General features: G+C 40.9%; 2 protein-coding genes and 1 non-coding gene across 5 annotated transcripts; all 3 read left to right on the forward strand.

Annotated features, from left to right (window-relative positions):
* Positions 1-863: 863 nt before the first annotated feature.
* On the forward strand, positions 864-14,272 carry RABGGTB (Rab geranylgeranyltransferase subunit beta). Of its 3 annotated transcripts, none has more exons than XM_064719893.1 (9): positions 864-982; positions 1,461-1,568; positions 2,544-2,741; positions 4,983-5,088; positions 6,501-6,553; positions 6,681-6,791; positions 10,240-10,365; positions 11,156-11,305; positions 13,233-14,272. In XM_064719893.1, the coding sequence occupies exons 1-9, from the start codon at positions 980-982 to the stop codon at positions 13,371-13,373; spliced, it is 996 nt and encodes a 331-aa protein (XP_064575963.1). In that variant the 5' UTR covers positions 864-979; the 3' UTR covers positions 13,374-14,272. The 3 variants fall into 3 exon arrangements, with proteins under 3 accessions (XP_064575963.1, XP_064575965.1, XP_064575964.1); XM_064719895.1 differs by having other exon boundaries at positions 914-982; positions 2,521-2,741; XM_064719894.1 differs by having other exon boundaries at positions 976-1,083.
* LOC135451386 (small nucleolar RNA SNORD45) lies at positions 1,730-1,812 on the forward strand. The gene has a single exon (XR_010441301.1). It is a non-coding gene; the product is annotated as a small nucleolar RNA SNORD45 (small nucleolar RNA).
* Positions 14,273-16,098: 1,826 nt separating the features above from the next.
* On the forward strand, positions 16,099-20,612 carry NAA20 (N-alpha-acetyltransferase 20, NatB catalytic subunit). The gene is made up of 6 exons (XM_064719660.1): positions 16,099-16,245; positions 16,387-16,411; positions 16,500-16,590; positions 17,758-17,893; positions 18,858-19,003; positions 20,286-20,612. The coding sequence occupies exons 1-6, from the start codon at positions 16,193-16,195 to the stop codon at positions 20,369-20,371; spliced, it is 537 nt and encodes a 178-aa protein (XP_064575730.1). The 5' UTR covers positions 16,099-16,192; the 3' UTR covers positions 20,372-20,612.
* The last annotated feature ends 6,937 nt before the right edge of the window (positions 20,613-27,549 follow it).

Below are 27,549 nucleotides of genomic sequence, written 5' to 3' on the forward strand. Positions count from 1 at the left end.
CCACTGGAACACAACTTATTTTTTTACTGTGAGGGCTGTCATATGGTGGCAGAGGTGGTGGAGTCTCCATTTGACACTCAAAACTCAACAGGTAGTGGTCTTGAATAACCTGCTCTAGCTAAGCCTACTTGGTGTAGGTGGGTTGTGCTCCATGATTTCAAGAGGTATCTTCAAACCTCAATTAATCTATTAAGTAATTTCCAATTTCACTCCAAAATGTCCTTGCCTGTGTCTGGTGTCTTTCATATCTCATCTGAATTTACTGGATGGTACAAATACTATCATCAGGTATGAGCTCTGCAATCCTTATTTATTGGGTAAGCTAGCTGGAAAATCTTTACAGTTCTGTAAAGAAACCATTTAGTCTCTATAAATTACTGACTTTCCTCCAGGAAGAGTCATAATGCAACATCTTTGGTAAGTTTTTGACATATGTAAGACCTTATTTTTGACTGTCCTATGCAACATTATACATACTACAACTTCTTTGATGTTTCTGCCTGGTATAGTTCAGGGTAATCATAAACAAAAGTTGGTAATCATAAACAGAATCACCCAAGGCAGTTTTAATTAGGAAGCAAGAAAGATGGTTTTGAGCAAAAGCACAGTTATCTTTACCCATTTTACCTGCGACTAAATTCTTGGATGTGCTTTTTCATAGAGCTGAGGAAGGAAACCGAAGTTATTTCTAAACGCTGTTTTATTTGATGTGATGCAAGAAAGTGCACAGCTGGAGTTAGTGTAGTCTAAACCACCGGTTCCGGAGTTGACTTTACCTGCGGCAAGCCAGAAGGCCGCGGCCGCCGCGGGGCGCCCTCAGGGCACAGCGCAGCCGCGCGGCCCCGGGTGCGCAGCGCCGCTCGCTTCTGCGCAGCCGCCGGCGGGCGGGGCCCGAGGGAGGCCGGGCGGGCACAGCGAGGCCCCGCCGGCCGCCGCCTTCCGCTTTGCCTCTTCCTCTCTTCCTGTGCGTGCGGAGAACATGGTGGGTCGCGGGGTCGGCGTTGCGGCTCCTCTCGCCTGCGGGAACGCTTTGTCTGCTAGCTCGCGGCTGCATCGACCTTGGAGAGACTCGAGTCGCGCTGGGTCCGCTCGGGGGGACGGGAGTGGCGCTCGCCCTTCCAGCAGCCGTGGGAGCACTCGGGCTGGGCCGGGACCGCGGGGGCGCGGGGCGGCACGGCTGGGCTCGGGGAAGGGCTCCTGCGTCCGGCGCTTCAGGGTACTCTTGGCGAGTTGGTGTTATTTCCTAGCTTTCTTGCAAGGCTCCGTTCGTAGCCTTTCCTGGGGAAGGGTTTGGCCAGGCTGAACAGTGATGGCGTGAGATGCGCAACCTGACCTAGGCTCAGAATAGCCAGAGAGATGTTTTTTCCCAGAGTCACAGTCACCGGTGTTGGCTGTTTTATACCAAGTTGCTAAAACATTTTGACCTGACATTTCAACTGACTTATTGGTGCTTTTTACAGGGGACACCGCAAAAGGATGTTATAATAAAACCCGATGCCCCAAGCACATTGCTTTCAGAAAAACATGCGGACTATATAGCTTCATATGGAACAAAGAAAGATGATTATGTAGGTATCAGTTTGTCACAGTACAGCTGTGGTTTTGTTAGCTTGTGGTTTTTGTTTATTTATTGGCTCAGAGCTAAGGGTTAGATGCATGTTAAAAAGCTAATTGTTTTTTACCCTGCAATCCAAAGTGTGAAATAAAGGTGCTCTTGCTAATGTCTCTAGGTCTGTGATGAGTTTTGGCATGTATTATCTGACTATAAATTTGAAGATTATCATTTTAGCTCTATAATTACTCTGAGACCTGAGAAACAAGCTACTAGCTTCTTCATTCACTAGAATGCACAAGTAGAGTTGTATTTGCATGTTACTCTTTTGATGGGACAACTTGCAGTAGTAAGTGGTTGGATGTAGTCCACAACAATGGGATTCCACTTCCAGCAAGTAAAAATTGTCAATAACTGCGTACGTGAAGAAAAGTTGCAGTTACCTTAACTGTTCACAAGAGCATGCCAAGCACTGTTGCTTTCAATTGTAGTGCATGTGAAAAAGTTTATGGAGTGCGGGTGATGTAATCAGTGTAAGAGAATTCAATGTGAAATTTCTCTCCCTAGTGTGACTTTAAATTGTGAGAGTTTTGGCACTTGGAAATAGACTTGTTATTTTTTGAGACTAGTTGGGGTGGCAATTTGAGGGCTTCTTTGAATGTCAAGATAATAAGTGATGTGAAGTGAACTGGTGCACAACTGTTTGTGGCTAATTTGACTTTGAGCTTGACGGCTTGAACTAGAAAATTACAGGGAGGGAGGGAGTGTAGTACGTCTTGGTATCTACATGTGCATTTTTTCCGTATGTATGTGTATATACGCATGTGCATGATGTACAGAATATCTGTGAGTGGCTGACGTGTAGTTGATAAATGGTTGGAAAACGGTTGACTAACTAGAAGCTGTTTGTGAAAGTTAACTAACGTATTTTCATTACTCTCCATTGATGGTGTGCTTATCTGATCAAGAACTAAAATAATGCACTATTTAGGAATACTGTATGTCGGAGTATTTGAGGATGAGTGGTGTGTACTGGGGACTGACAGCAATGGATCTCATGGGGCAGCTGCACCGAATGAACAAAGAAGAAATTCTGTCATTCATCAAATCATGTCAGCATGAGTGTGGTGGAATAAGTGCCAGCATAGGTCATGATCCTCATCTTCTGTATACCCTCAGTGCTGTCCAGGTAAATGTAGGAGGGTAATTTTACAAAAAAGTGTTTGTGATTAAGATTTTGATGATTGCAGATTTATGAACCAGTTACTGTTGGAGGCCCATGACAAAAATTATTTCGGTATCTTAATAAAAAAAGAATCTACTGGACAAAACTGTAGGATTTAGATGTATTACTTTCTAAAAATTGACATATTTGGGAATGTTTTAACGGTCAATTAATGGTTACTGCATTGTTGCCAGTTTAGTAAGTTGTCTTGGAATACTCCTTAGCTACAGGTTTTACTGGAGCATTTTATAGATAATTTTTGATTTTATAAATTATTCTTAGTGTACGTTGAGGTGACAGATAAGTATGACCAGAACAAGAGCAAAATTTTTTATTTTTATATGAGTTTTTTGGGGGTGTGTAATTTAAAAATTGTACTAGCTGCTGTACATTATAATTTATTTGGTGCATATGCTCCCCCTGATAAGAAGTAACTCTCAATCTTATTTTTTCACTGCAGCTATCTCCATTACAGACTTGTTTTTCACTATTGCTCATTCCTTTATTTTGTTTTGTTTTTTGTTTTTCTTTGCTCTGCTGATGCAAATAATTTTGTGAAAAAGTACTGAAAAGGCTCAAACACTTCTGAACAATTAGCTAGATAGCTTGCAGGGTGCGTCTCATTCAGTCTTATGAATGAAGTATTTTAATGGCATTACAAAAAAAAAACAAAATGGCATTCTTTTCTAGGCAGAAACTATGATGGATTTAAGATATTGGGTTTGAACCCCTTAGGGTAGGACAGGATGCTCTAAGGTTGATCATTATTACAACTGTAGCACTAGAATTACTCTGAATACACTGTGAGAACCAGGCCACTAAAGTTTTTCCAGACTGTGATGTTTGAACTTTTCCAAACTGTCCAATCCAGCTCCTTTCACAAATTCCAATTCAGTATAAGGGGGATACAATTTGAGGTTGTTACCTTACCTATTAGATATGTTAGTTCTTAAAAATGTACTTGATTTTACTAGGAGATATTTTCATGTTAACTAAATTGAGCTGTAGCTCTCCAAACTGAAAAAGTGTTGACAAATGCTGATGTAAAGTTTTTGTGGCAAACCTAACCAGCGTATCTTAATGAGTATGCATGGTCTTAGTGAACAAACAGCCTTTAGTGCTGTCTGCGTATCCAGGAAGTTTAAAGGGTCACATCATATGTTCTTGTGATCTCTCTCAATAGTAATTTGTTCAGGTTTGCATTTAGGGTGCATGTTGTGATTACATATTTTCTGTTGGAGTTGTAGGTTCTTGTTTTTGGAATTTTCCGTAAGACCTATATTTTATTTGACTTCAGTTTTATCTAACAATTGAAAGATTCCAGCTAACTAGATTTAAAGTCATAGTGTCTAGTGTTTTTCAGATTGGTACTATAATATTGCTTCGTTTCAGCTGGGTTTTTTTTCTATTTTGTGCTGTATAATAAATTCTTATTTACTGTCTTTACTGATTTGCAAGGTATGAGTAAAAACATAAAGTCAGATGGGCTCAGGAACAGTACTGTTGTTTTCACATGATATTGTGTCATACAGATTTGCTGGTTTAAATCAGCGGTGGAAATTGGAAATTAGTTTGGAAAATTGTATTCCCTACTATAACCTTCACTTTTCTTCCAGAATATATTCACTCTACAGTTGGTGGATAATCATATTGTTCATACTCTAAATTATTCCATTTTGGTTCTATTAATTAAATTTAAAATTTTAATCTAAACAAAAATCTAATAATTTGAAGCAAGTTATTGTTGATAAGTTTGCCCTGTAAGTGGAGTTAGTAACTTAACATACACATATCCAAGTAGTCACAGTGCAAAACTACAAATTGGTGCATCCTAGGTGTCATTGTCCCATTACAATATTGACCATAATCAAATATCTGTTCTACATATTGCTGACATAAAATAAATAAACCTGGTTGTGCTTTTGAGAGGAGACCTCAACACTGTAAAGTAACAAAGCGTGATAGAGTTCAGTTTGAATTGTTTCTGTCTCCCTTTGAGAATGTCCTAAAGGTTTTAGACAAAGATAATCTGCAGTGCAGAGATTAACTACTAAAGTGGGAAAAATGTGTAATAAGCCTTACCAAATAGTATTCAGAGTTAATTAAATCATGTCTTTTATAAATCCAATTTTTTTTTAAAGAAATAAATTTTTAAAGTTTTTGCTCCTCTTTGATTATTATTGTGTCCTTTCTTTCCCCTCCCAGATTCTTATTTTATATGATAGTCTCCATGTAGTTGATGTAAATAAAATTGTTGAATATATACAGAGCTTGCAGAAAGAAGATGGATCGTTTGCTGGAGATGAATGGGGTAATTTTTAGATCTTCTAAATGTAGCGTCTAGGTTGATTTGTGTAAGTTTATAAACTAAAGTTTTCTTGGATGGTCTTTTTTGCATATGTATTATATGGGAACACTTTTATTTTCTGAGTCATGAAAAAGATGAGTTTGTGAAGGACAGAATTATGTTTCATTTCTTTCTAAATATTCTCAACTTCAGTTCCAATCTTGTATTACGAAGAAAATGTCTTGACAAAGAAAACTTTCGGGCATTTTTAACTTAACAGTACTTTGAAATACTAGATATGCTCTTTCATAAAGGAAAGTTTTATACTTGCAATTTGATGGTAGTTAGTAATGACTTATATCCATGTCAAATATGAAAGGATTTTTCACTTTGTGCGAGTGAAAAAAACTGGGTTTGTACTCATTAACTTCCCTTAATGCTGATTTTGTTTCTGCATATAAATTCTTTATGAACAAATACAGCATTTTTAAGCTGTGGCATAAATATTTAGTCACTCTCAAGGTATTTATCACCACGGATGACCTAAATTTTAAGAAAATCTATTGTGTATCATTCTTGTTCAGGTAAAATTCAGCAACTGAGATCTTAGCAGTATATGTATGCTACTGTAAAGGTAGACAATATGCTGTGCGGTAAATTGGTTCATGGTCTGCTGCGCCCTTTTTATTGAAGTATTCCGAGAGGCGCAGCTGAGGGAGTGTGATCCCTGATGTGGGATGGAGCAGCAGATATTTGGTTTTTGTGTTTCAGCTTGTGAATTTCTTAAGAACAGAAGTCTTGCAAAAGCTTGACCAAGAAACAGAATGTTTGCAGCTCAGTTAAATTTTAAATTGTGACTTCAAGTATTAATTGCCTGGAGTTTGTGCTAAAAGAGTTATATTGGACATGACAAGCAATCATTCTGTTATAGGTGTAGGAGCTTAGGTTTTTCTTCCAGGTACAAATATGCAAAAGAAGCCTTGTAACTTTAATTAGATTTCCCCTAAAACAAGAAATGGCTTCTACTTCTGGCTGGATTTAAGGCAAAGCAAGAGCTGTCTGATTATTTTTGCGTTATTTCCATTGCTCTGCAACTGTCTGTAGAGCACTACAGAAAAGCTCTAAAATTAAACAGCTGTTTGTAAATTACCACTAGCTGAATTGATTTGGATATATAGCTGTCCAGCTCTAAATGAGTTGACTTTTATGCACAGTAAAACATACAGATCACTTAAATGGTAATGTATATTTTCTAAATTACTGGGGAAATAATTGGTAAGCTAGAAAATTAAATTGTATGGGGGGATTTTTTTTAGCTGATTTTTGTTTTTTGATGTAGAACCTAGGATTTTAGCATTTTGTTCTGTACTTTCAGTAGTGATTTAAATGTATGTTGAAAAAATAATTGATTTCATTCCTTATCCCCTACATTATAGGAGAAATAGATACAAGGTTCTCTTTCTGTGCTGCAGCAACTCTTGCACTTCTGGTAAGTCCTAAACCATCACTTGCATAAGTAGAGACTCAATTGGTACTGCTCTTGGGTACTGCTGAAGTTTCTGCAGAAGATCAGCTTGATAGGAGATCAAGTGCATTAATTATTTTCTGACTTGCAGGGAAAGCTGGATGCTATTGATGTGGGAAAAGCAGTTGAATTCGTTTTGTCCTGTATGAACTTTGATGGAGGATTTGGTTGTAGACCAGGTTCCGAATCACATGCAGGACAGGTGAGTTTCTCTTTATATGGAAATACTTTAAATTAGCAAGCATCACATACTGGCTATAAATGTTTCTTTACAACATGTATCAGTGATGACAATGGATGTACCTCTTGTTTCCCAAATGCCTGATTCTAGTGTCTTAGTTAAAATAAATGAACAGATAAGTAACCTAATCTGGGAAGGTGAGTTGAGACTTGAGAGTTTAGGTAGGAAAAAAGACAGTAATAGAACAGCTTTTAGGACTGTATTTGAGTCTTCACATAGTGATTTTGAAATTGCTAGCTTGAGGATTTTTAGAGAATTTGAAATGGGTATCAGTGGAGACGGTGAACAAGATTTATCACTTCTTTCTGACAGAAGTCATAATGAGACATAAACATTAATTGTATAGTCTGTTTGAGATTTATCAGCCAATGAACCCAAATAAAAATCAGACATGAATCCTGTAAAGAATTACTTAATTTTTTGAGGAAAGCCAGTTTTAGATGACATACCTAACTTAGTAATGGGCATATTTCTCAGCTAGAATCAGTAGTGTTACACCCTGTTACTGGTGACAGTGAATTCTGAAAATAGCTCAATAAAACGTACTTGAGAAGAAAATACAGTAGTATAACTAGAAAAAATTAAGGGATCTCACGAGGAAGACAATCTAAATAACTTCTTTCAACAAGAAATTTACATAATGGAAATAATTTTAAATTTAAACTTACCTTTCCTATATTTTTTTTCATGGAAAAGTTTAGTGCACTTAACCTGAATATGTGAAAAAAAATCAACTTTTAATGCTGTTGCAGTTACCTGTTAATTTTGCATAATTAGGGTGAGTAATGCCATATCTAGGATTCACTTCATCACATGAAAATATTAAAGGCATTTTGTTGATAAGTGTTGGGTTTCCTGCCCGTTCTTAGTTTAAAATCAGGAAAAAAGTTAAATCTGTTACATGTCATTACCTTATAGTTTTAATGTACAATAGCATTGCCCATATAGTCTGAATGGCTGGACCATGTTCTAGTGTTTGAGGAAGTCAGTTCCACAGCTGAACCCACTCTGATTGCAGCTGGCATTTTCTGTGAGGATTAGGACTATCGTGCATATTCACATACTCCTTAAAAAGCTCTCTCTTTCACCTCCATGAAGGTTCAGTATTTTTCTGGGAATATTGCCAAACCTGATCTCCTTTTATGAGCGAATGACCTACCTAGTACATGAGAGAAAGGCAGTGGATATTGCCTTTCATGGATATTGCCAGACTTGAGTAAAGCTTTCAACATGCTTTCCCACAGAATTCTCCTGGAGAGGCTGCAGCCCATGGCTTGGACAGGGTGCAGTCTTGGCTGCATGGCCGGACCCAGAGAGTATTGGGGAGTGATGTTAAATCCAGTTGGTGAGGGGTCACAAATGGGATTCTCCAGGGCTCAGTTTTGGGGCCAGTCCTTTTTGATATCCTCATCATGTGGCCTGGACAAAGGAATCAAGTGCATCCTCAGTAAGTCACAGGAAGGACCAGTTTGTGTGGGAGTTTTGATTCATGGGCAGAAGGCTCTGCAAAGCCTGGATCCATGGGCCAAGGCCAGCTGTGTGATGTCCAACAAGGCCAAGTGCCGAGTCCTGTGTCACAAGAATCCTGTGGAATGCTCCAGGTTTGGAGCAGCAGGAAAGGACTTAGGGTGCTGGTCGACAGGAGCTGTATATCAGCCCAGGTGTGCGCAGGTGGGCAAGAAGGCCATTGGCACCTGTGCCAGCCACAGTGTGGTCACTGCACCAGGGCAGGTGGTATCCCTTGTGCTGGCACTGCTGAGGTGTCTCCAATCCTGTAGGCAGTTTTGAGCCCATCACTTCCAAAAGGAGATTATGGTGCTGGAGCATGTCTAGAGAAGGGTAATAGAGCTGGAGAAGGGTCTGGAACATAAGGCCTGTGAGGAGCAGCTGAGGGTACTGGAGTGTTTAGGCCTGAGAAAAGAAGGTTCAGGAGAAACTACCTGAAAGGAGGTTGTGGCAAGGTGGGGGTTCGGCCTCTTCTCACAGTCATTTAGTTACAGGAAGAGGGAAAATTACCTCAAGTTGCACTGCAGGAGATTCAAGCTGCATGTTAGGAAGAATTTCTTCACTGAAGGAGTGGTTAAGCATTGCAGCAGACTCCCTAGGAAAGTGGTGGAGTGTCCATATCTGGAAGTGTTCAGAAAATGAGTAGATGTGGCACATCCTGATACAGTGTAGTCTTATTTGGTGGTATTCTGTCACAGACACCTTTTCATAAAAATCTTTTCTTTAAGATTTTCCCTTCTGAGAAGCTGAGGCCTCAGAAAAAGAATGTAAACAATGGTTGTCTGCTGCTGTGGAATGCAGCAGGTGCACCTGTGATTGGCCCATGTTGGATGTGTATAATTAATGGCCAATCAAGGACCGAGCTCTCTCTGGGACAGAGTCGGAGAGCTCCTTTGTTATCATTCTTTTCTTCTCTATTCTTAGCTTAGCTAGCCTTCTGAGAATTTTTCCTTTTATTCCTTTTAGTATAGTTATAATGTAGTATATATATCATAAAATAATAAATCAAGCCTTCTGATCATAGAATCAACATTCTTGCCTCTCTCTTCACCTGCAAACCCTTGTGACCACAGTCACAGTATTCAGTTAAAGGTTGGACTTGATGATTTTAGAGGCCTTTTCCAGCCTTAATGATTCCATGATTCTTGGCTTTTTGTGCTTCACTGCTTTCTTAGTGACTGCATAAAATGTGACCAAAGTATGCTGTTGCATCGTAAATGTATCTCCCAGGAAAAAAATATTAATTTTAAAATTATTATTAAAAGTGGATTAAGTTAAAATTAATACAATTAATTTTATCAATTAATTCTATTAACTAGTTAATTTAGGAGATTAATAAAATTAAAAGGGGATTAATCAATTCAGGTACATTACATGGCACTTGGAAAGTAAGCCTGACTGTACACATAGAGAATTGCAAAGACAGTTAATGATCTGAGTTAGCCTGTTTCTGTTAGGGAGTTCATTTGGTCTTTTGTTTACTGTTTGCAAGCATTAGGGTAAAAGGCAGGTACAGGAACAAACCATAGACTGGATGCAAAATTTTTATAAATGCCATATCCAGCCTGCAGAAGTTGGTTTGACTACTCTGGCTTGAGAGTCTGTGTTTTTAAAATAAAATTATATGGCTCTTTCAGAATCTCCTAGGATTACGTTCCAAACCTTGCATTACTGTCTTATATTAGTGAAATATTACAAATTGTTGTACTGGTACCTTTTTACAAAAGGAACTATAACAATAACATGATTTTCTAAAGGAAAAGTCTTTCAAAGTTGAAATGTGTGTGAGTTTATTTTGCATTGTTTATATGACTGTATTGCTGCTTTGAGATCTTCCTGCATTTAGTCTGCTAAACTGTATTTAGTTATTAAATACACAAAAAATTTATGTCTGTAATTTTAGATCTATTGTTGCACAGGATTTCTGGCTATAACAGACCAGTTGCATCAAGTAAATGTTGACTTGCTCGGTTGGTGGCTTTGTGAACGTCAGTTACCTTCTGGAGGTCTCAACGGACGACCAGAGAAGGTACTTCGTGGCTTCTTTTCTTTGTTCAAACCTCAATGGAGATTGCTTTTTCTGAAGCTGAACTACTGCAAAATGTTATGACTTCTATAAAACATTTAGTAAACTTTTCAAAGAAGTCAGGCCTTCATCCTGATTCTTTCTCTTGTTACTAACACCTGTTATGCAGTCCTTAGCTGTGCTTCATTTGAGTCCTCAGTATAGCAAAGTACACATGTTGAAGGATATCTTGCTGACCATTTGAACCATTATCCTGTTAAACTGGGTCTTAATTATTTTCTGACTTGGGGAATCTTTCTGTAGGATTTGTATGAAAATTGCTGTTCTACTGGATGTAAATCCTGAGTGTCACAGTGTTCCACATCACACAACTAGAGATTTGTGTAACCTAGAATAATCTCTGGCAAATAGATAATCAACCAACAGATTCCCTGCTTCCCCCCCTTGCCCCCAAAATACAAATAGTTGATATGAACTTCTCTGTATTTCCTCTTCAAAGAAATGCTGTGGTTTTTCAGCCTCTCTCACAGAAGGTGAAGTCTTTAAAAATCACATTCTTGTGGTCTTGTTTCTTGAAGAAGTTTGAAAAAGATAGTTTCCTTTCCTGAAAACAGAAGTCTGCTGAAAAGAGACTCTGTCAAGAAATTCTTTTACTCCAAAGACACTCTAAAGTGTTGTGTCTCTGCAAGAGTATTATGACAGCGCAACTGATAATGTGCAGAATTACCAGTAAAATTTGCAACATTATGTTTAAAACCCAGGCAAATATTTAATCTGCCTCTCTGCTTGCCAGTTACCTGATGTATGTTATTCGTGGTGGGTGCTAGCTTCTTTGAAGATGATTGGTAGGATACAGTGGATTGACAGAGAGAAACTGCGCTGCTTTATTTTGGCGTGCCAGGATGAGGAGTCTGGAGGATTTGCTGACAGACCAGGAGATATGGTAAGTGATATTTTTTCTAAATAAAATACACATGAAAATTTCAATTGGAAATATCAACTTTTGTTTGAGTGTAACTCAACTCATGGTCTAGGTGGGTTTTGCAGAGGCTGCAGTTTACTCTGAAGGAAGAATAGTGTAGAATTGCCATTGAAGGCGTACTTGGGGAGCGCATTCTTTATAACGCACATGTATTCCCCAGTGAAGTCAGTTCCATTCTTTACAAAATCTGGTCTGGTCCCCCATAACACACTCAACACAAACCATTTCTCACAAGACCATTTGGAAGATGTATGTAAAAACGCTCTGTTTGATGGTGGGTTTTCTGGTGCCTGTGTGGGTTCTTTGGGTTTATTATTTTGTTTTGTGAAATGGTCTGCAAGCTAAAGTTTGGTGTAGGTTAAATAGTCTTCAGCTCTCTTGGTGGTTTTGTGTGATCCAATTAAATCAAGAGTTTTTATTAAGAATCCCTATACACTAACTTTCATTCTTTGCTAGCCCAGCCACTGAATAAATCTTGTAGCTGACATTTGTCTAGCTGAGAGAGGAAGAAGCTGTTGTGATAACATTGTCAAGAGGCTGGTGCTATGGATTTTTTGCTTGTTGAGAAAGCAGTTAAAATTTAGCCAGTCTGTTCTCTTTGGTTTCAAGTGGAAGTAACTGATACTGTCCCAGTGAAATGGCAAATAAAGTTTTTATCTCTCAAGAGTGCTGGACAGATAAAATAAAAAGTATTGTGAGACTTCATTCCTTTTGAACACTTGGCTTATTTGTTAATGGTCTGGAAAGGTATTGGCTTTTTATTGCAGCTGAAAGGTTTTTGAAAGGCTTTTATTGCAGATGCCCATGTCTGCTCCCTTCTCCACAAATGCAGTAAAGAATAAAGTAACTTTTTTTTTTGCAAGCAGCTACTTTATTCCCAGTTGGGGGAGATATCTGTTAACTCCAGTCTGTCATTTGGAAAGTGTTTTTGTGTTCTTAAAATAGGAAGAGTTTTGTATTTCTAAGGAGCTTACAGGAAGACCTTTTCTGTTTTCAGAATTCTTGAAGAAAAGCCCAGAATTTTAAGTCTAAATGCTTTTCTATCTTTCAGTAATGAAATATGTGTATCTTCTTGGAAGAGCATCTCTGAAGAGCCTTTTCTCTATAACTAAAGAGAGCACCTTTGTGACAGTTTTTCTATGTTACATTAACAGTCATTTAATATTATTTTTACCTGTCTTCAATTGCTGAAGTGTAGAAATTTCTGCTCCTGTAGAAATGTTGGCTCCCAGGTTTTTGCTTTATTCTTGCAGAAACTCAGTCCTAACAGACCTTGTTGTTTTGGGGTATTTTGTGTTTGGGTTGTTTTTTCATTTGTTTGTTTTGTAGGGGGGAGAGGGGGTGGTGGTCCTGTGGTTTAGGAGTAGAGGTTTGGGAGGAGGTTGTTTTTATTTATAGTTCTGGGAGGTTTTCTAGCAAAATAGGTTGCTGCTTCCCTCTCAAGGTTATACACCTCGGCTCTGTATTTGGAGACCAGTAAAAAAGCATTATGATGTTTCTGAAGAACAAATGGGCAATTTATGGAAGCAGTACCTGTAGATGATCCAGTTTACTTTTAAAATGTTAATTGTCTTTGCTTTTACCACCCTGTGATATTGCATGCTAATAGACAAATGTGAGTGCTTTTTAACTTGGAGTTGAAAATCATCTCAGCAGCAGATAATTGACAAGCATGCCTGAGTAAATCACAGTATTGTAAATGCCGGTTATGGAAATTTCTTGCCTAACACATCTTAGCACAAATGAAAATTTATTCAGTTGTATTGTCTTCCCCAGAGAAGCCATGGAGATTTTCTGTTTTCTTGCTGGCAAATGAAAATTTCATTCCATACAAGTGAAAAAACAGTTGACTTTTGGAAACAGACACAAGCTTTCATTTTTCTTCCAGGTGGATCCATTTCACACCTTATTTGGTATTGCTGGACTATCTTTATTAGGAGAAGAACAAATTAAGGCTGTCAATCCTGTCTTTTGTATGCCAGAAGATGTCCTTCGAAGAATAAATGTACAGCCTGAGCTTGTAAGCTAAGCCTTGTAAAAGACAAAAGCTTTGTACGACCAATTGCTTTTTGGTTTTACTGATCTATAATCTCATCTGTGAAACTGTCAGCATATTCTTCTTTCAGATGTGTTTACATTATGGAAGTAAAGCAATAGCTTTGCTGTGGACTTTGTCACTTTTTAAATTGTTTCAGAACAGGCTGGTTCTCCTAATCTGAGTGTAACATGTTATTTTGTTGTATTCTAAGATGTGTAGAAACATTTCAATTCTGTATCTAAATGTATGGGCCTTGTCTTTTTTTTTTTTTAATATAATTCTCAAATCAGAGCTTGACTGTGTGAATGCTTAACTTTTCTATTCCTGTAATATCAACCATGCTAGCACTTATCTTCATACAGGCCTCTTTTGATGGTGGATCATGCAAAGTACTTTAAAAAAACAAAACAAAACAACCAAACAAACAAACAAAAAAAGCCACCAAAAAACAAAACAGAACAAACCCAAAAAAACCCCAACAAACCACTAAAATGCTATCTGATGCCTGCACTTAATACCACACTTACATATTTAATTATTCCTGTTCACTTTTCTATACTGAGAAACAGCTGCTGCTTCTCACAGTAATTGATACCAGTAATACCATAATTATGGTTCTTTTAAAGATACAAATGCCTTCATTTATTGATGAGTCCCTTAGACAAAATTCCACTGATACTTGAGATACAGCACACCTTGAGTATGTAGAGTGAAACTTGCTAACATTCAACATTCTAGAGAAGGTCCTGTTGGATGGTGACTTGTAATCGAACATAGAGTTGATGCTAAATGTCTTGCTGGGTTGAAATCATGATTTTGTAGCTTTTAAGACACTAATTGTCAACACTTGTTTTTGTTGTAGTTGGAAATAAAATTAGCTGTGGAAAATACTTGTTCTCTGAAAGGTGAAATCCTCTTTGTCTTCATAGAAATGCTAAAATTGCCTCTTATTTTACATTCCACACATCTTAGCTGAATGACATTTCACTTGTAATATGCAGTAAAAGGTAATTGGGAAGGGGAGGAAGTTTTTTGATAATCTCTATACTTACGTTTAAGTAAGGCCTAAAGTTGTTTCACCTGTACTTCACTCAGCAAAGATAGTCACCCAAGATTTGGCCCAAACTCACTGAATAGAAAATATTGCCTTAGGCTACAATATTGGGAATTAATTTGATAACAGTAAAGACTACTCTAGCCATGATCAGCTTTTGAACCAAGTTCAGGCACAGTAACAAAAGTGCCTTTTTGCACTTTTTAGTGCCTTTTTTAGCACTTCAGAAGCAAAGGCTTTATCTTGAGTACAGCAAAGCAGCCCAAAGTCCAATTGGGCTGGAGAGAGTGCCTTAAGTCACAGCAGTCAGGTGAACGGTTGAGCTTTTTCTGTTCTTAAGGATGTGTCATTATATCATTCTTGTAGTTCTGCAGTAAAAGAGTGCCTCAAGCAGAAGAGGGCTATAAAGCTATACATTTCCTAACACCTCAAAGGATCAAGAACCAGCCTTAAAAACATCTGTTCCTTCTCCCAAGTTTTTATATTTATATATATATATATATATATATATATATATATCGCCTCACACCTCCACTACTGTCCTGAAAAGTGTCGTCTCTTCCTGTGTCTGGCAACTCTGAAATCCCACATCGCTGTTGCACCACCACTACAGACCTTGAATCAACTTTCTCCTACCAAAATGCTGACACTTTAAATTATCAGAAATCTGACAGATCTCGAATCTGACAGGCTATGCTCTGTCTGGAGTAGCCTTGCCAGCATCTCCTGATTCCAAATTCCAAGAAAGACAAGAAAGGCCTCTTTCATTGTCCCAAAACATGTACCCAAATTCCATTCACTGCATCTCATGCAGAATTTTCAAGGACAAAAATCACACCCACAGTATAGCCTCCAACTTCTGGGCAAATCTTTCTTCAGAATAACTAGAGTCATCTGGGTCCCTTGCAGTGATAACTTTCTTCAGAAATAGCTCAGCATTCGAATGGAAGTGAGAGGAATGGCACAGCCATTTGGAGGAGGTGAATGCTAATGGGCATAATGGACATCTTGTTTCTGGTTTTTTTGGGTGCCACAGGAGATGCTGTGCAACAGGTGACTGGAGTACAATCCAATACTGAGGACAGTATTTTTGTGGAAGAGGCCCCTGTTGGCTGGCATGACCACTGTTACAAATCATGAAGAGGCACGTACTGCTGATGGCAGCAGCATCCCAGTTAAATCGATGTTGCGGTTCCAGTGTGTGTCTGACCTCCTCTGGCGGCATCTTTCCAGAGGCAGAGTTGTTTTTTCTGCGTATGGTAGTCTCCCAACCTACGGCACGCTGTGTTACGGTAGCCTTTGAGTGCTCGGGGTGGAGCTGCAGAAGCTCTGAGCACTCTGGCTACTGCGGCCCCGCTGGGCCCTGCCCCAGCGTGCCCCATGCCACCACGGGCCGGCTCAGCCGCGCCATCCGCCCGCCCGCTGCTGTCGGTCCGGGATCCCGCGGCCGCTCCTCCGCAGCCCTGTCCCTCCTCAGCACGGCCCGCGGCGGCAGCTCTGAGGCGCGGGCCGGGGCGGGGCGGGGCCGCCTGGGGGCGGGGCAGGGCCGCCTGGGGGCGGGGCGGGGCCGCCTGGGGGCGGGGCAGGGCCGCCTGGGGGCGGGGCAGGGCCGCCTGGGGGCGGGGCAGGGCCGCCTGGGGGCGGGGCGCCCTGTCTGCCGCCTTTCCTTGGCGAGAGTGGCCCTTGGGCGCGCGAGCGTTTCCGGGGCGGTGTCATCATCGTCACGCTCAGCGTCAGCGTCGTGATCACCGTCATCATGACAACGCTCCGCGCCTTCACCTGCGACGACCTCTTCCGATTCAACAACATGTGAGCGCCGGCCGCCCCCTCTTCCTGCCCCCGAGCCCCTGCGCGCTTCCCCACCCCGCGGGGTCCCCGCGGCCCCCGCCGGCCGGCCGGCCGGGCCCGGGCCCGGGCCCGTGCTGAGCGCTGCACTCTCTTCCTCCACAGCAATCTGGACCCGCTGACCGAGACCGTATCCTTCCCGCCGGGGCAGGGGCGCGGGGTCGGGCGCGGGCGGCGCAGCCTTGGCGGCCGCAGTTACTCCTTAACCAAGCGCCCAGTATGGGATTCCCTTCTACTTGCAGTACCTCGCCCACTGGCCCGAGTATTTCATCGTCGCCGAGGCGCCCGGCGGGGAGCTGATGGGTTACAGTGAGTGCCGGGTGTCCCGGCGGTAACGTCTCCCTTCGTTGCCTCTTTCGGGGATTATAACGCGGGAGCTTTTCTTACTCTTCGCGTTGACCAAATGTCCAACATGGAAGAGGAACCTTGCGTTGCATCTTCCCGTTTCTTAAATGTCTTAGGGTATTATGCAGGACTCATGGCCATAGCTTCCAGTTTGATGTTCCTAGCGCAGCGAGGAGTCTTGGCTGTGGTAACATCCACCCGTATTTGGCGAATGGGTATTTCTGTAATCTGGAAGATTAAGTCCCTACCCGCAGTCAGTAAAAGTGCTGGCCTTGCGTTTTGCATTGCCCTGTAAAGGAAGACTCTGGGCCTGGATGTCATGTGCTAATTTGCTGTAGAATATTTGTGTTTTTCAGAAATCATGCCAAAGAGAACTGCCAGGAGATGGGGTGGGGCAGAGAAATGGTTTTTGCAGGGACCCAAGAACTAAAAGTATTTGACATACTAAAGCAGAAAGTATGTGTGCTGTATAGAACGTTTCTCAGTATCCACCACACTTGTTGCTTATTAGCAGTGACTGCAATATCTATTAAAAGCACAGGGTGGAAATGTGAATGTTCATTAATAAACTAACATTGGATTGAAAGGAGAGAAACTAGAAAAAAAAAGCCACCCAAAACACCATCCCCACCTCCACTTTTTTTTTTTTTTTTTTTTTTTTTTTTCCTTCAACACATTGTGTTTGCAGGGCCTTAGCTTTCTGACTGGCAAAGCTTCCCAAGCTCTATTCCCTCGTAATCTCCAAAAGTCTCAAATAGTTGCTGGGATGGTAGTTTTGGGTTTCTAGCCCTCTGTTCGTCCTTTATTTTAGTCAGATTTTAAATTTTGGTTCAGTGAGACTTATGAGAATTGCTTAAAATTTGCATTTAGAAGTCATCTCAAGCAAGGAATTTGCAAACTTGTTTGGTGTTTTTTTACACTAGTCAAGAAACTGTTGTAATATTTGAGTAAAATGACATTTTTAGTGGCTGCTGAATATAGAGTAAAAAGGTAGACATCCCTGTTTTAGCCTTTACCACAACCATTGTATCATGTGTTTATTCATGGCTCATTCCTCTTGTGAAGTTGTCTGGCTGCAGGCAGTGCATTACTCCAAAGGTGCTGCTGTGCTGATGCTCTGTGTGTTCACAGTCATGGGCAAAGCCGAAGGCTCTGTGGCCAGGGAAGAATGGCATGGACACGTTACTGCTCTCTCTGTTGCACCAGAATTTCGACGGCTGGGTTTGGCTGCTAAATTGATGGAGCTTCTGGAAGAAATTTCAGAAAAGTGAGTAGTATGGCTATCTTTAAATTTATCTTTTAAAGCAACATTTAAAAGTAGTATTTCTACAGAAATCTGTCGCTGTTTTACATGGCAGAATTTAGTTTTAGGTGGTGTTCTGATTTTCTGATTTTTCTCCTCATAGTTGGAGAAAAAGAGTTATGAAAGTTGCTTAGCAGTTTAAAATCCAGGGTTTCTATGAAAGCTAGCTTGCCAGAGGGAGGAGGAAATAGTCTGAATTCCTGTAGAGACAGTGTATAAAAGAATATTCCTTGACAGAAAAAGAGCTTTGTGAAACATCAGCACTGTTTCCCGTAGGGCCTCCAACATGCTTGGTCAGTAACTGTGGGCTTTGTGCAATGCCCTCAGGCACAGTCCTGAACAAATTTTGTACTGCAGAGAGTATCTTAGTTTACTTGCCATCTCCTGCTTGGTTACTTGTACCTGAGAAGATTTAATTTGGTGTCAGATGAACCTGCTGGGAAATGTCCTTAACTGATTCTAGTAGGGCAACCCCACTATGGTTGGTAAAACTGGAAAGTAGTATGATGCTTTGAAAAATTTGCCTTGTGGCATTAAGAGTCTATCATCTCCTGTTAGGCGACTGAATTTTGTGACTGATTCCACTTCTCCTAATCCAAGCAATGCAAAATGTGGATACTTTTAAAATTGGATTTAGGCCTGTGGGGGCATTTAACTAATCTTGTTCTTTCTGATCAAATTTCTGAACCCACTGACTGGTGAGAAATGGCCATGTGATAAAAATAAAATTAAATCCTTGTCTATGATTGAATTTTCCCTTGGTAAATGAGTGTGTCTGTTATTACATTGGGAAAGGTGTTTAATTAGTATACTACATTGGACTTGCTTGTGTTGCATTACAATTTATGTGTTGTTATTTAAAAGTACATTTACCTGCTATTCCTTAATGTGGTTTTGTTTGTTTGTTTCTTTTCCTCCCCTGCTAAAGAAAGGGTGGATTTTTTGTCGATCTCTTTGTGAGAGTATCAAATCAGGTTGCTGTAAATATGTATAAGCAACTAGGCTACAGTGTGTACCGAACAGTTTTAGAGTACTACTCAGCTAGCAGTGGGGAGCCAGATGAAGATGCTTATGGTAAGTTCTTGTTCGGTCTCGAATGGAGCTATTCTCATGTTGAAAGTTGCTGGGATTGTTTGTAAAACTGTTACTATTTTTTATATGACACACATTAAAAACATGAAACAATTTGAAACAATTATATGAAACAATTTCAGATAGTTGCTGATTAATGGGATTTTTGTATTTTTGCAACTTTTCCTAATTAAGATTATGTCAGTTACAAAACTTAATCTTGCCACTTTCACATTTTTTAACATCTCTGGCAAAATCAACCACAAAACAAGAATAAAGGAGAAGGAATGTCAGTGCTTTCTTCCTTTCATCCCATAACAGGGACTTGAAACTTTGTTTTTCTCAGATTTCTATGTATAAATTAACAGTTGTCAGCATTCAGCAATGGCAAAGGATTGGGTAGCATTTTTCAATTTAAAAGGGAAGGAACATTGAAATTCAACTATGTTAATGTTAATTATGTTAACAGTGAACTACCAAGTGCTTTCTCTTTCTTGGTCCTTTTTAAAATTATCCTCCCAAAGGGTTACATGGCCAGGCTGTGTATCGTTTCTGTTCTTGCACTGTTTATTTGATATGTAGGAGTGCTGTGAAATACAAGGGCTCAGACAGGCACCTGCCATTGCTGCATGTAACTTAAGTCATGTGTTTATCTCTTTAGCTTGTCATTTCCTTTCCATTTGGCTGAGTTTCATGCAGTATTTTATATCAATTGATATCATTGCCATTGAGCAATATTCAGGACAGCAGTGTGTCCCGAGGAGAGCAACCAAGATGGTGAGAGGTCTCAAGGACAAGATTTATGAGGAGCAGCTTATGTCCATGAGTTTGTGCCACTTGGAGAAGAGAAAGCTGATGCAAGCCCTTGTCACAATCTGTAGCTTCTGAGGACAGCAGAGAGGGGTGCTGATCTCCTCCCTCCAGTGACAGGACATGAGGAGATGGAGCACAGCTGTGTCAGGGGATGTTCAGAGTGCGCGTTAGAAGGCTCTTCACCGAGAGGGTGGTTGGTAACTGCAGTGGTCTCTCCAGGGAAAGGGTCATGACACCAAGCTCATCAGAGTTCAAGGAATATCTGCACAGTGCTCCTAATCATACAGTATAATTTTAGGTAGTACTGTGTGGAGCAGGGAGTTGCACCCTTATGGGTCCTTTCAAACTTGAGGTAGTCTTATAATTCTAGGAAATTTTCTTGATTAAAAATTATCTTATTTTAATGGAGAATTCACTTAATATGGCTTTGTACAATAAATTACTATAATAGTATTTTTTCCTGTTGCTATAGATATGAGAAAAGCTCTTTCCAGAGATACAGAGAAGAAATCAGTTATACCTCTGCCTCATCCTGTAAGACCAGAAGACATTGAGTAACTTTAAGCTGCAGTTCTCATGCAATGTACCAAGGGTCAGGTTCCATCTCCTATAACCCGCAACAACTTATGCATAAGAAGTTTTAGGCCAAATGTTTTTCCCATAAAATACATAAAAGCAACATTGAGAAGCTGACTAACATTGCTTCTATTGGTAATGCCTGTATACTGCCACACTTACTCTATTTTTCCTTTCATGTGTTGGAGATTTGGAGACTATTAAAATGGAATTACTTCCTGTATGGTCTTCTCTGGGTTTTCTTGCTGCAGCTAAAATTTATTTCTGTTTTAGGAAGCATCTCATTGTATAGTCTGTGATTTAACAGTTCCCATGCCAAGTTAATTGTGGTGGAAGAAGGAAAATGAAGCCAGGACATTAACTAGGATGCCCCAAACCCCAGGCAATCACACGTTGCCAAAAAAAACCCACCCCAGGTTACAAAAATACTAGAAACTCAGGTACAAAAATACCAAAACTCCCCCTACAAAAAACTAGGTTCCAAAATACAACCCTAGGTGTATTTTTGTTCAAAACCCTAGTTTTGAGCACTAGTTTGAAAATAATGGAAAACCAAATTTCAAAATACTAAAGAAAACCAGGTTTCAAAATCATAGATTTAAAATACCAGAATTTTAACCTAACCCAAGTTCCAAAATACAAAAGCAACCCAATTTCAAAATACCAAAATAGCAAGTTCAGAAATATCAAAGTAACACAGTTTCAAAACTGGAATACCAAGTTCCAAAGCACCAATATAATTCCATTTCAAAATACCAGAATATCAAGTTCCAAAATATCAAAATTATCTCATTTCAAAATATCAAACTGCAAAATACCAATTTTCGGATCTCTTATGTGGTCAGGCTTCCCAAACCCAAAAGAATGCAATATTCTCAAAATGGAATCTGTGCTACCAAAATGGATATCTTCTTGTCTGAAAAGCTTTCCTCTGGTCACCATCAATATATGTATTTATTCTAATTGTACAGCCAGATGCAATAAGAATTTTACTTTAAAAGCAAACACTTATAGTAGCTGTCTGCTTAGTTTGTGTCAGTGAGAACTGGCATTTGGGCCAGAGAACTGTGGTCAGGATCAAAGGATGGAGTAAATGTTTTCCCTGCAGATGCATAGCAAAAGACTGCGGAGCAGGCAAAGGGAGCATTTATATATTTCACCGAAAGTCAGGGCACAGCACCATGGGGGTGCTCAGGTTCATCGGGATTAGCCGTAAACAACACAGCCAAACCCATGGCCCCTCAAGGAACTTGTCAAATGCTTCGACAGAAACACAGGTTAGTAATGATTACGGAAGAAAAATTACCAGTAATCACAATCCACGGAGAATTTCCTCGGTAATTACAAAGCTAGGACGTACGGAGTTTTGGAAGCAGAATGCACAATTTTGGCCACGGGCAACAGGATGAGAAGGCCAGTTTTTTTCTACGGAAAGGAAAGCCCAGCACCCTGGTGTTTCAGGGGCAGACAAGGGGCTGTGTAGGGAAGGGAATGACAGCCGGGACTTTTCTCCACCTCAGCCCCCCCACTCAAAGGTGCGGCAGCCCCAGGTGTGACCAGTGAGGATGAGGAGGGAGCAGCTCTTGCCAGACGCTGCTTTCAGAGGGTTACACGGGCACGCCTGCACAGGGAGCTGAGAGGGGGCAACACAGGCATCCCAAGAGTCCCTCCAGGATCAGTGGTTACAGGATCCATCATTTCCTTTCGGGAAGGGAAAAGGAATCTTGCAATTTCAATGGGGACCAAGAGGGGAATCTTTGGTGCATGTCCCTGCCCTTGATGACATGCCATGCCTTTTGATGGCTTTGACTTAGGAAAAATTTTTTTGTTTTTTTTTTTACAGTATCCATGCCAAGTCCCTCATATTTTCCCCTCCAGGTTTTGTCTTCCTCCTCGACTTTTTCTTCTGCTTTTGCAACATCTGTGAGCTTAGTTTTGGCATGTTTTAGTCCTTTGCAGTGCAGCTCATTTTATCACAGCCTATTTTTGGAAGACACTAAAACTCCTCATTTTCTGGGGTTTTTTTAGGTTTTTTTCAATTGCATGTCATTTGGTCCTATCTCCTTTCCAGAGTGTTTGTAAGCCTTTCTTTTTGTGTTCGCAAGATTCCTTTTCCCTTCCCGAAAGGAAATTTCAGGCAGAGCTGAAGAACCGATTGTAGCCGAAAATAACCGAGTTTATCGAAGAGCCGAGTGTAGCCGAAAACTGCCGAGGTTACACCAAAAGCCGATGATAGCCGACTGTATCCGACATTAGCCGCATTTAAACAAAGAGCCGAATATGACCGTGTTGAGCCCAACCGTACCGATTTCAGCCGAAGAGCCGAAAAAGCCGAATGTAGATGAAAAGCCGAAATGAAACGAGTTTATACTAAGAGCCGAACCAAGCCGAATTCAGCCGAGTTTAATTAAACAGAACCGAATGACGCCGCAGTACTCTTCCTGCAGCGCGCCGGGGCAGACATGGGGCTCTGTACAAAGAAAGTATAAATTATAAACTATATGTGAGAAGGAATAAAAGCTTTATGTCACGTGCCGGAGTAGAAAATTTCAAGCTCCCAGGGAATAAATAGTTTTCTTTCAATCATTATAGTTTTGGAGGTTTTTTTACTCCCATGTAACCTGATAGTTACTACTGCTGCTTTTTTATTCTAAAGCTAGAAAGCAAAACCAAGATTAGAAATACAGGGAAAGAAAGAAAGAAAAGGAAAAAAGATGAAAGGAAAGGAAAGTGAAAGGTAAGTGAAAAAGGAAAAGGGTGAGAGAGTAAAAGGAAGCGTGAGAGTGCAAAAGCGGGTGAAAAGCAGAGTGAAAAAAAGAAAAAAGAGTTGGAGTGAAAAAGAGAGGGCATTCGGGAGGAGCGTTGCTGCCTCAGGTCCTTCCCCGCCCAGGGGCGAAGGACCCGTTTGATGCCCGGGAGGGACTGCAGCTCCCGGTGGCGGAGGACGGAGCAGTGGCTGTCAGCCCGAGACTACAACTCCCGGCAGGCCCTGCTGCCGGCGAGGCGTGTGACGCAACGGCTGACGCGGCACAGGAGTGGCTGGCGTGCCAGGCGGCCGCGCGGGGCTGTGCGCGGGCAGCTCCCGGCCCCTCTCCCGCGCGGGACGGCGCCGCGGCGGCGACGCTGGAGGGGCGAAGCCTCCGTCTGGCCGCCCGCACGGAGCTGAGCAGCGCGGAAGGAGCGTCGGCCCGGTTCTTCGGCCTTACGCAGCGGTAGCGATGGCGGAGGGCGAGGCGGTGCTTTGCTGCCGCGGGCCGGGAGCTGCAGGAGCCGCCCCGGGCGAGCGGCGCCGGGCGCTCCCGCGGTCCCGGTGGGGCGGCTGCCCTCAGGCTGGCGGAGGCGCAGCAGCCCCCGAGCCGCAGCCGTCTCCCTCGGGCTGCTGCCGGTGCTGCGGGCGGAGGCGGCTCCGCCGCGTGTTGGGCGTTGCGAGCAGAGAGCGCTGCGATATCGCCGGAATGACTGGGCTGCTGCCTGCGCTAGTGCTCGAGGCTCTTTCTGCCATGCAAACGGATGGAGCGGCGCCGAGCGGTAAAGCCAGAGATGGCCGGGAGAATGCCCAGCGCAGGGAGCAGGCGGGCTGTATCCTTCCGATGGCACAGGTGCGATCTGCAAACTCATCCCCTTCTGCCCCTGCCCTCCCCAGCCCCAGGGAAAGTGCTTTCCAGCATTGTCGGGCTTCTGAAAGACAAAACTTGTGATTTGACACTAGCATCCAGAAAAGGTTTCTGTCTTGATTAGCAAATGCCTAAATTGTTCTTGGTTACATCCCATGACCGCTTTTAGGCAGTGACTTTATACTGCTTTTAGGATTTTCTTGTACCAAGGTGAGAAAATAGGCAGGTCTGATAGTGGTTTCACTTTTTTTCTACTTCACGTTCCATGAGATTCTTTTATCCAAGCACTTGTTTTAAAATTGTACTGTAGGCGTTTATGGTTCACTTTTTTTTTCTTTGCAGCACCCGTGACTTTTTTTTTTCTGTAAATTGGGAGTAAATATAGCTGAGTAAAATGACCTTGGTTTTCTTCTTTCTTTTCCAACTGAGTTGTTTTTATTAAAAATCCTATTTGAATATGTAGAAAAAGTGGGTATGTCCTGTAATATATCCTAGCTTTTCTTGTTTACAGGGTACTCAGAAAATATGTCTCCCTTAGAGTCCCACAGAAACGTTCTCAGTGCGATCTCTGTCAAGGTATGCATTTACAAATAAGTGATCCCTTTAGATATTTGACTGTGTACCTTTTCCTGTAATTCAGAGCTTGCGTTCCGTGGCTTTTATGATAAACCTATAAAACATGTAAAAATGGTTTTGCACGTCTTAATCGTTGCAGGCAGCACTAAGTGGATTTAGAGCCTGTTCTTGACAAGACAAAGGGAAAAAGTGTGACTTTGATGCTGAACTTGTCATTTTTCATTGGACTTGTCTTTAATTATTCAGGAATAGAGAGAACTAGAAAAAGAGAGAAATAGAATTGGTTATTGAGCACTCCTCAAATGCTCACCGTGATTCAGTGCAGAGCCGAAGTGAAGGGTGATGGAACAGAGCTCTGTGCTTTAGAAGGAAATAAATTTAAACCTGACCTCCACACAGTGTCTCACTAACTTCTGTTGTTTTAAAATACCAAATACGTTTAGGAAGTGTTGGAAGTTAGTATTTTGGGAAAGAAATGGCAGTTCCACAGAACATTGCATTTAACAGAGGCTCTCGGAACGATTCATGTTGTAACTGCTGTCACTGCAATCGGTTGGTGGTTCAGCCTTGAAATGTGCACTTGCCCTTCTATAAAGCACTGTTTTGTTTGCCTTTCAGTGCTATGAGTCTTGATAAATTGGAGAAGAGCCCAAGAGAAATTCATCATCCTGAGATACAAAAGGTAGGAGGTGACTATTTTTGGTTTGGTTCTTTTTCTTTATTATTTTCTGGAAATAAAAGTAATTAAGTATAGATACTACTGGTTTGTTTCTTCCAGTAGCAGATGATAATAATAGTAGTAGTAATAGTAAAAATAATAATAGAAATAATAATAATAGTAATGTAATACTACTTAAACTGTCTTTATCCATTGAACTGGCCATTTCAAATCAAAACTTGTAAACACAAATCAAACCATCATCCTTGTAGAATCTTTCACAGCAGTGGGCTAAAGATCCTGGTTTTGTTGACAGGATTTATCGGTTCTGGAAGAACAAGAGGGAAGTACAAGCCTAACTACTTCTAGCTCACAGACCCGTCCAGTGAATACAGCTTTGTATTTTGATGGGCTTGTGATGACTTTGAAATCAATTGCTCATTACAGTAAAAAAAATTAATGTTTTTTTGAACGTAACAGCAGAAATAACTTTAAGCACCAACTTAATAATAACAGATCGGCAATTGAAGTTCATAATTTTATGCTATACTATCAAAGTTTAAAGGTAAATTTTTACGTATTAGGAGATGGTATAAAGTGTATGTTCTAACGTGTAGGATGTATGCAAAGATACATACATACCTGAAAGTCCTTAGAGGAAACAAATTTTTACATCTGCTGTTTGACTGTTTATCATACAATATTTGGTTTTATTTCCCAGGGATCGGTGAATTTTAACTTTGGAGTCCTCTATGCTAAGGATGGTCAACTTACAGATGTTCAGTAATGGTGAGTTTTTTCACATTCTCCTTAATTGTTTTGTTCATCTGCATTAAAAAAAAACAAGAGTAAAAAAAAAAAAGCACATGTTTATTATTTTTTACCCTGTTATGTCTGTTTCCTCAGTATTTGCTGCAGCTCTGCTTACCCAAACTTTGGGTTCCTTCTGTCCCACTGGGAGTTGCCCGATTTGGTTGCATCTGGTGAAATTCACCCTGAGACCTTACAGAACTAGCTCAAACTGCGTGAGAGCCATTTGCAGTTCTCTCCAGACACCTGGAGAATGGGTGATGCTTCTGAGGATCTGGCAAGTGTACTTCTATCAAAACTCAGTCTGTGAAATTTCTGGGGAAAACCCTTCTGTGTACCGAAGGGTTCAAACTCTGGTGAGGATCCAGTTATCAGGTGCTCACCTGCAGGGTTTTCCAGTTTCCAAAGTAAACATTGTACTCTTGCCCTGTATTTTAATCTTTGTATTTTTGTTATTTTGAAAGATTTTAGGGTTTTGCAAAATATGTGCATTTACTCTTTGGAACCTGTCAGATCGTTCTTTGGTGCAGGACCACCTCATGGGGCACTTGGCTGCTGTCCTGAAGGGTTGGTCGTAAATCCTGGAGGGTTTATAAGTCTTCTGTCCCCAGGGGGGTATCGTGCTTGTTTGCTTTTGTTCTGTTTGTTAGGGCTGCTTCTCACTGGAAGTATGAATTTCAAACCACCCTGTTCTTTTTTTAACTGTTTTCCTGGGTTTTCTTCCTAAGGCAGGGAAAGACTCTCGTATCCTTGTCGTCCCGGCTCGTGCTGTCCAAGAAGATACAGAGACTAAACAATCATAAGAAGCAAAAATATGACTGCAGGGAAACAAGCTGGAGCGAACAAAAGGTGTATGTTATCCTTACCCTCTATAAAACATCCACTGTGCTTTGATGTGGTAGCTGCCAGGGGCTTGTTAGCTCTTTGTAGGCAGGTGTGGGTGTTCACTTGTAGGTTTTTTCTCTGGACAAGTCAATTCAAACTTTGCTAAGCTTATATTTGTGTATTTGTGGATTACTCTCTAGCACAGTCCAGCATGACATTTTTGAATGTTGTAAAAATACCATGTTACTTGGAAATTGCTAATGATGAGAAGCTTTAGGGAAAAATAAGATTTCAGGGTTGGGAGATGTGAGAAGAATTTTGTGGGGATGTTAGACTGAAATGCACACTTGAAGCTGGACTGGCACGCTGGCAGATCCCCTATTAAAGAGTAGTGCTTAAATTAGCCTGGGGGTTGCCCATTGTTTCTGTAGAAATCAATGTTTCCTGGTCTTCAGAAGTAAGCTGCTTTGAAAAGCTGGAAGGTGCAGCATAGGACAATCCTGTTTCTTTGGATTAAAAAATAGATTTCAGAAGGGTTTAAGGCTTTTGTCTTTTTCCTAGAAGTCGATGTAATTTCTATTGAGGAGTTTTTAATTCGGGGTTGCCATGTCATCCCTCAGAGCCGTCGTACAAAACGCATACAGAGCAAAACAAAACATCAGACCCGTCCCCCCAGC

The sequence above is a fragment of the Zonotrichia leucophrys genome, chromosome 8, assembly GCF_028769735.1.
Source record: "Zonotrichia leucophrys gambelii isolate GWCS_2022_RI chromosome 8, RI_Zleu_2.0, whole genome shotgun sequence".
Classification (NCBI taxonomy): Eukaryota; Metazoa; Chordata; class Aves; order Passeriformes; family Passerellidae; genus Zonotrichia; species Zonotrichia leucophrys.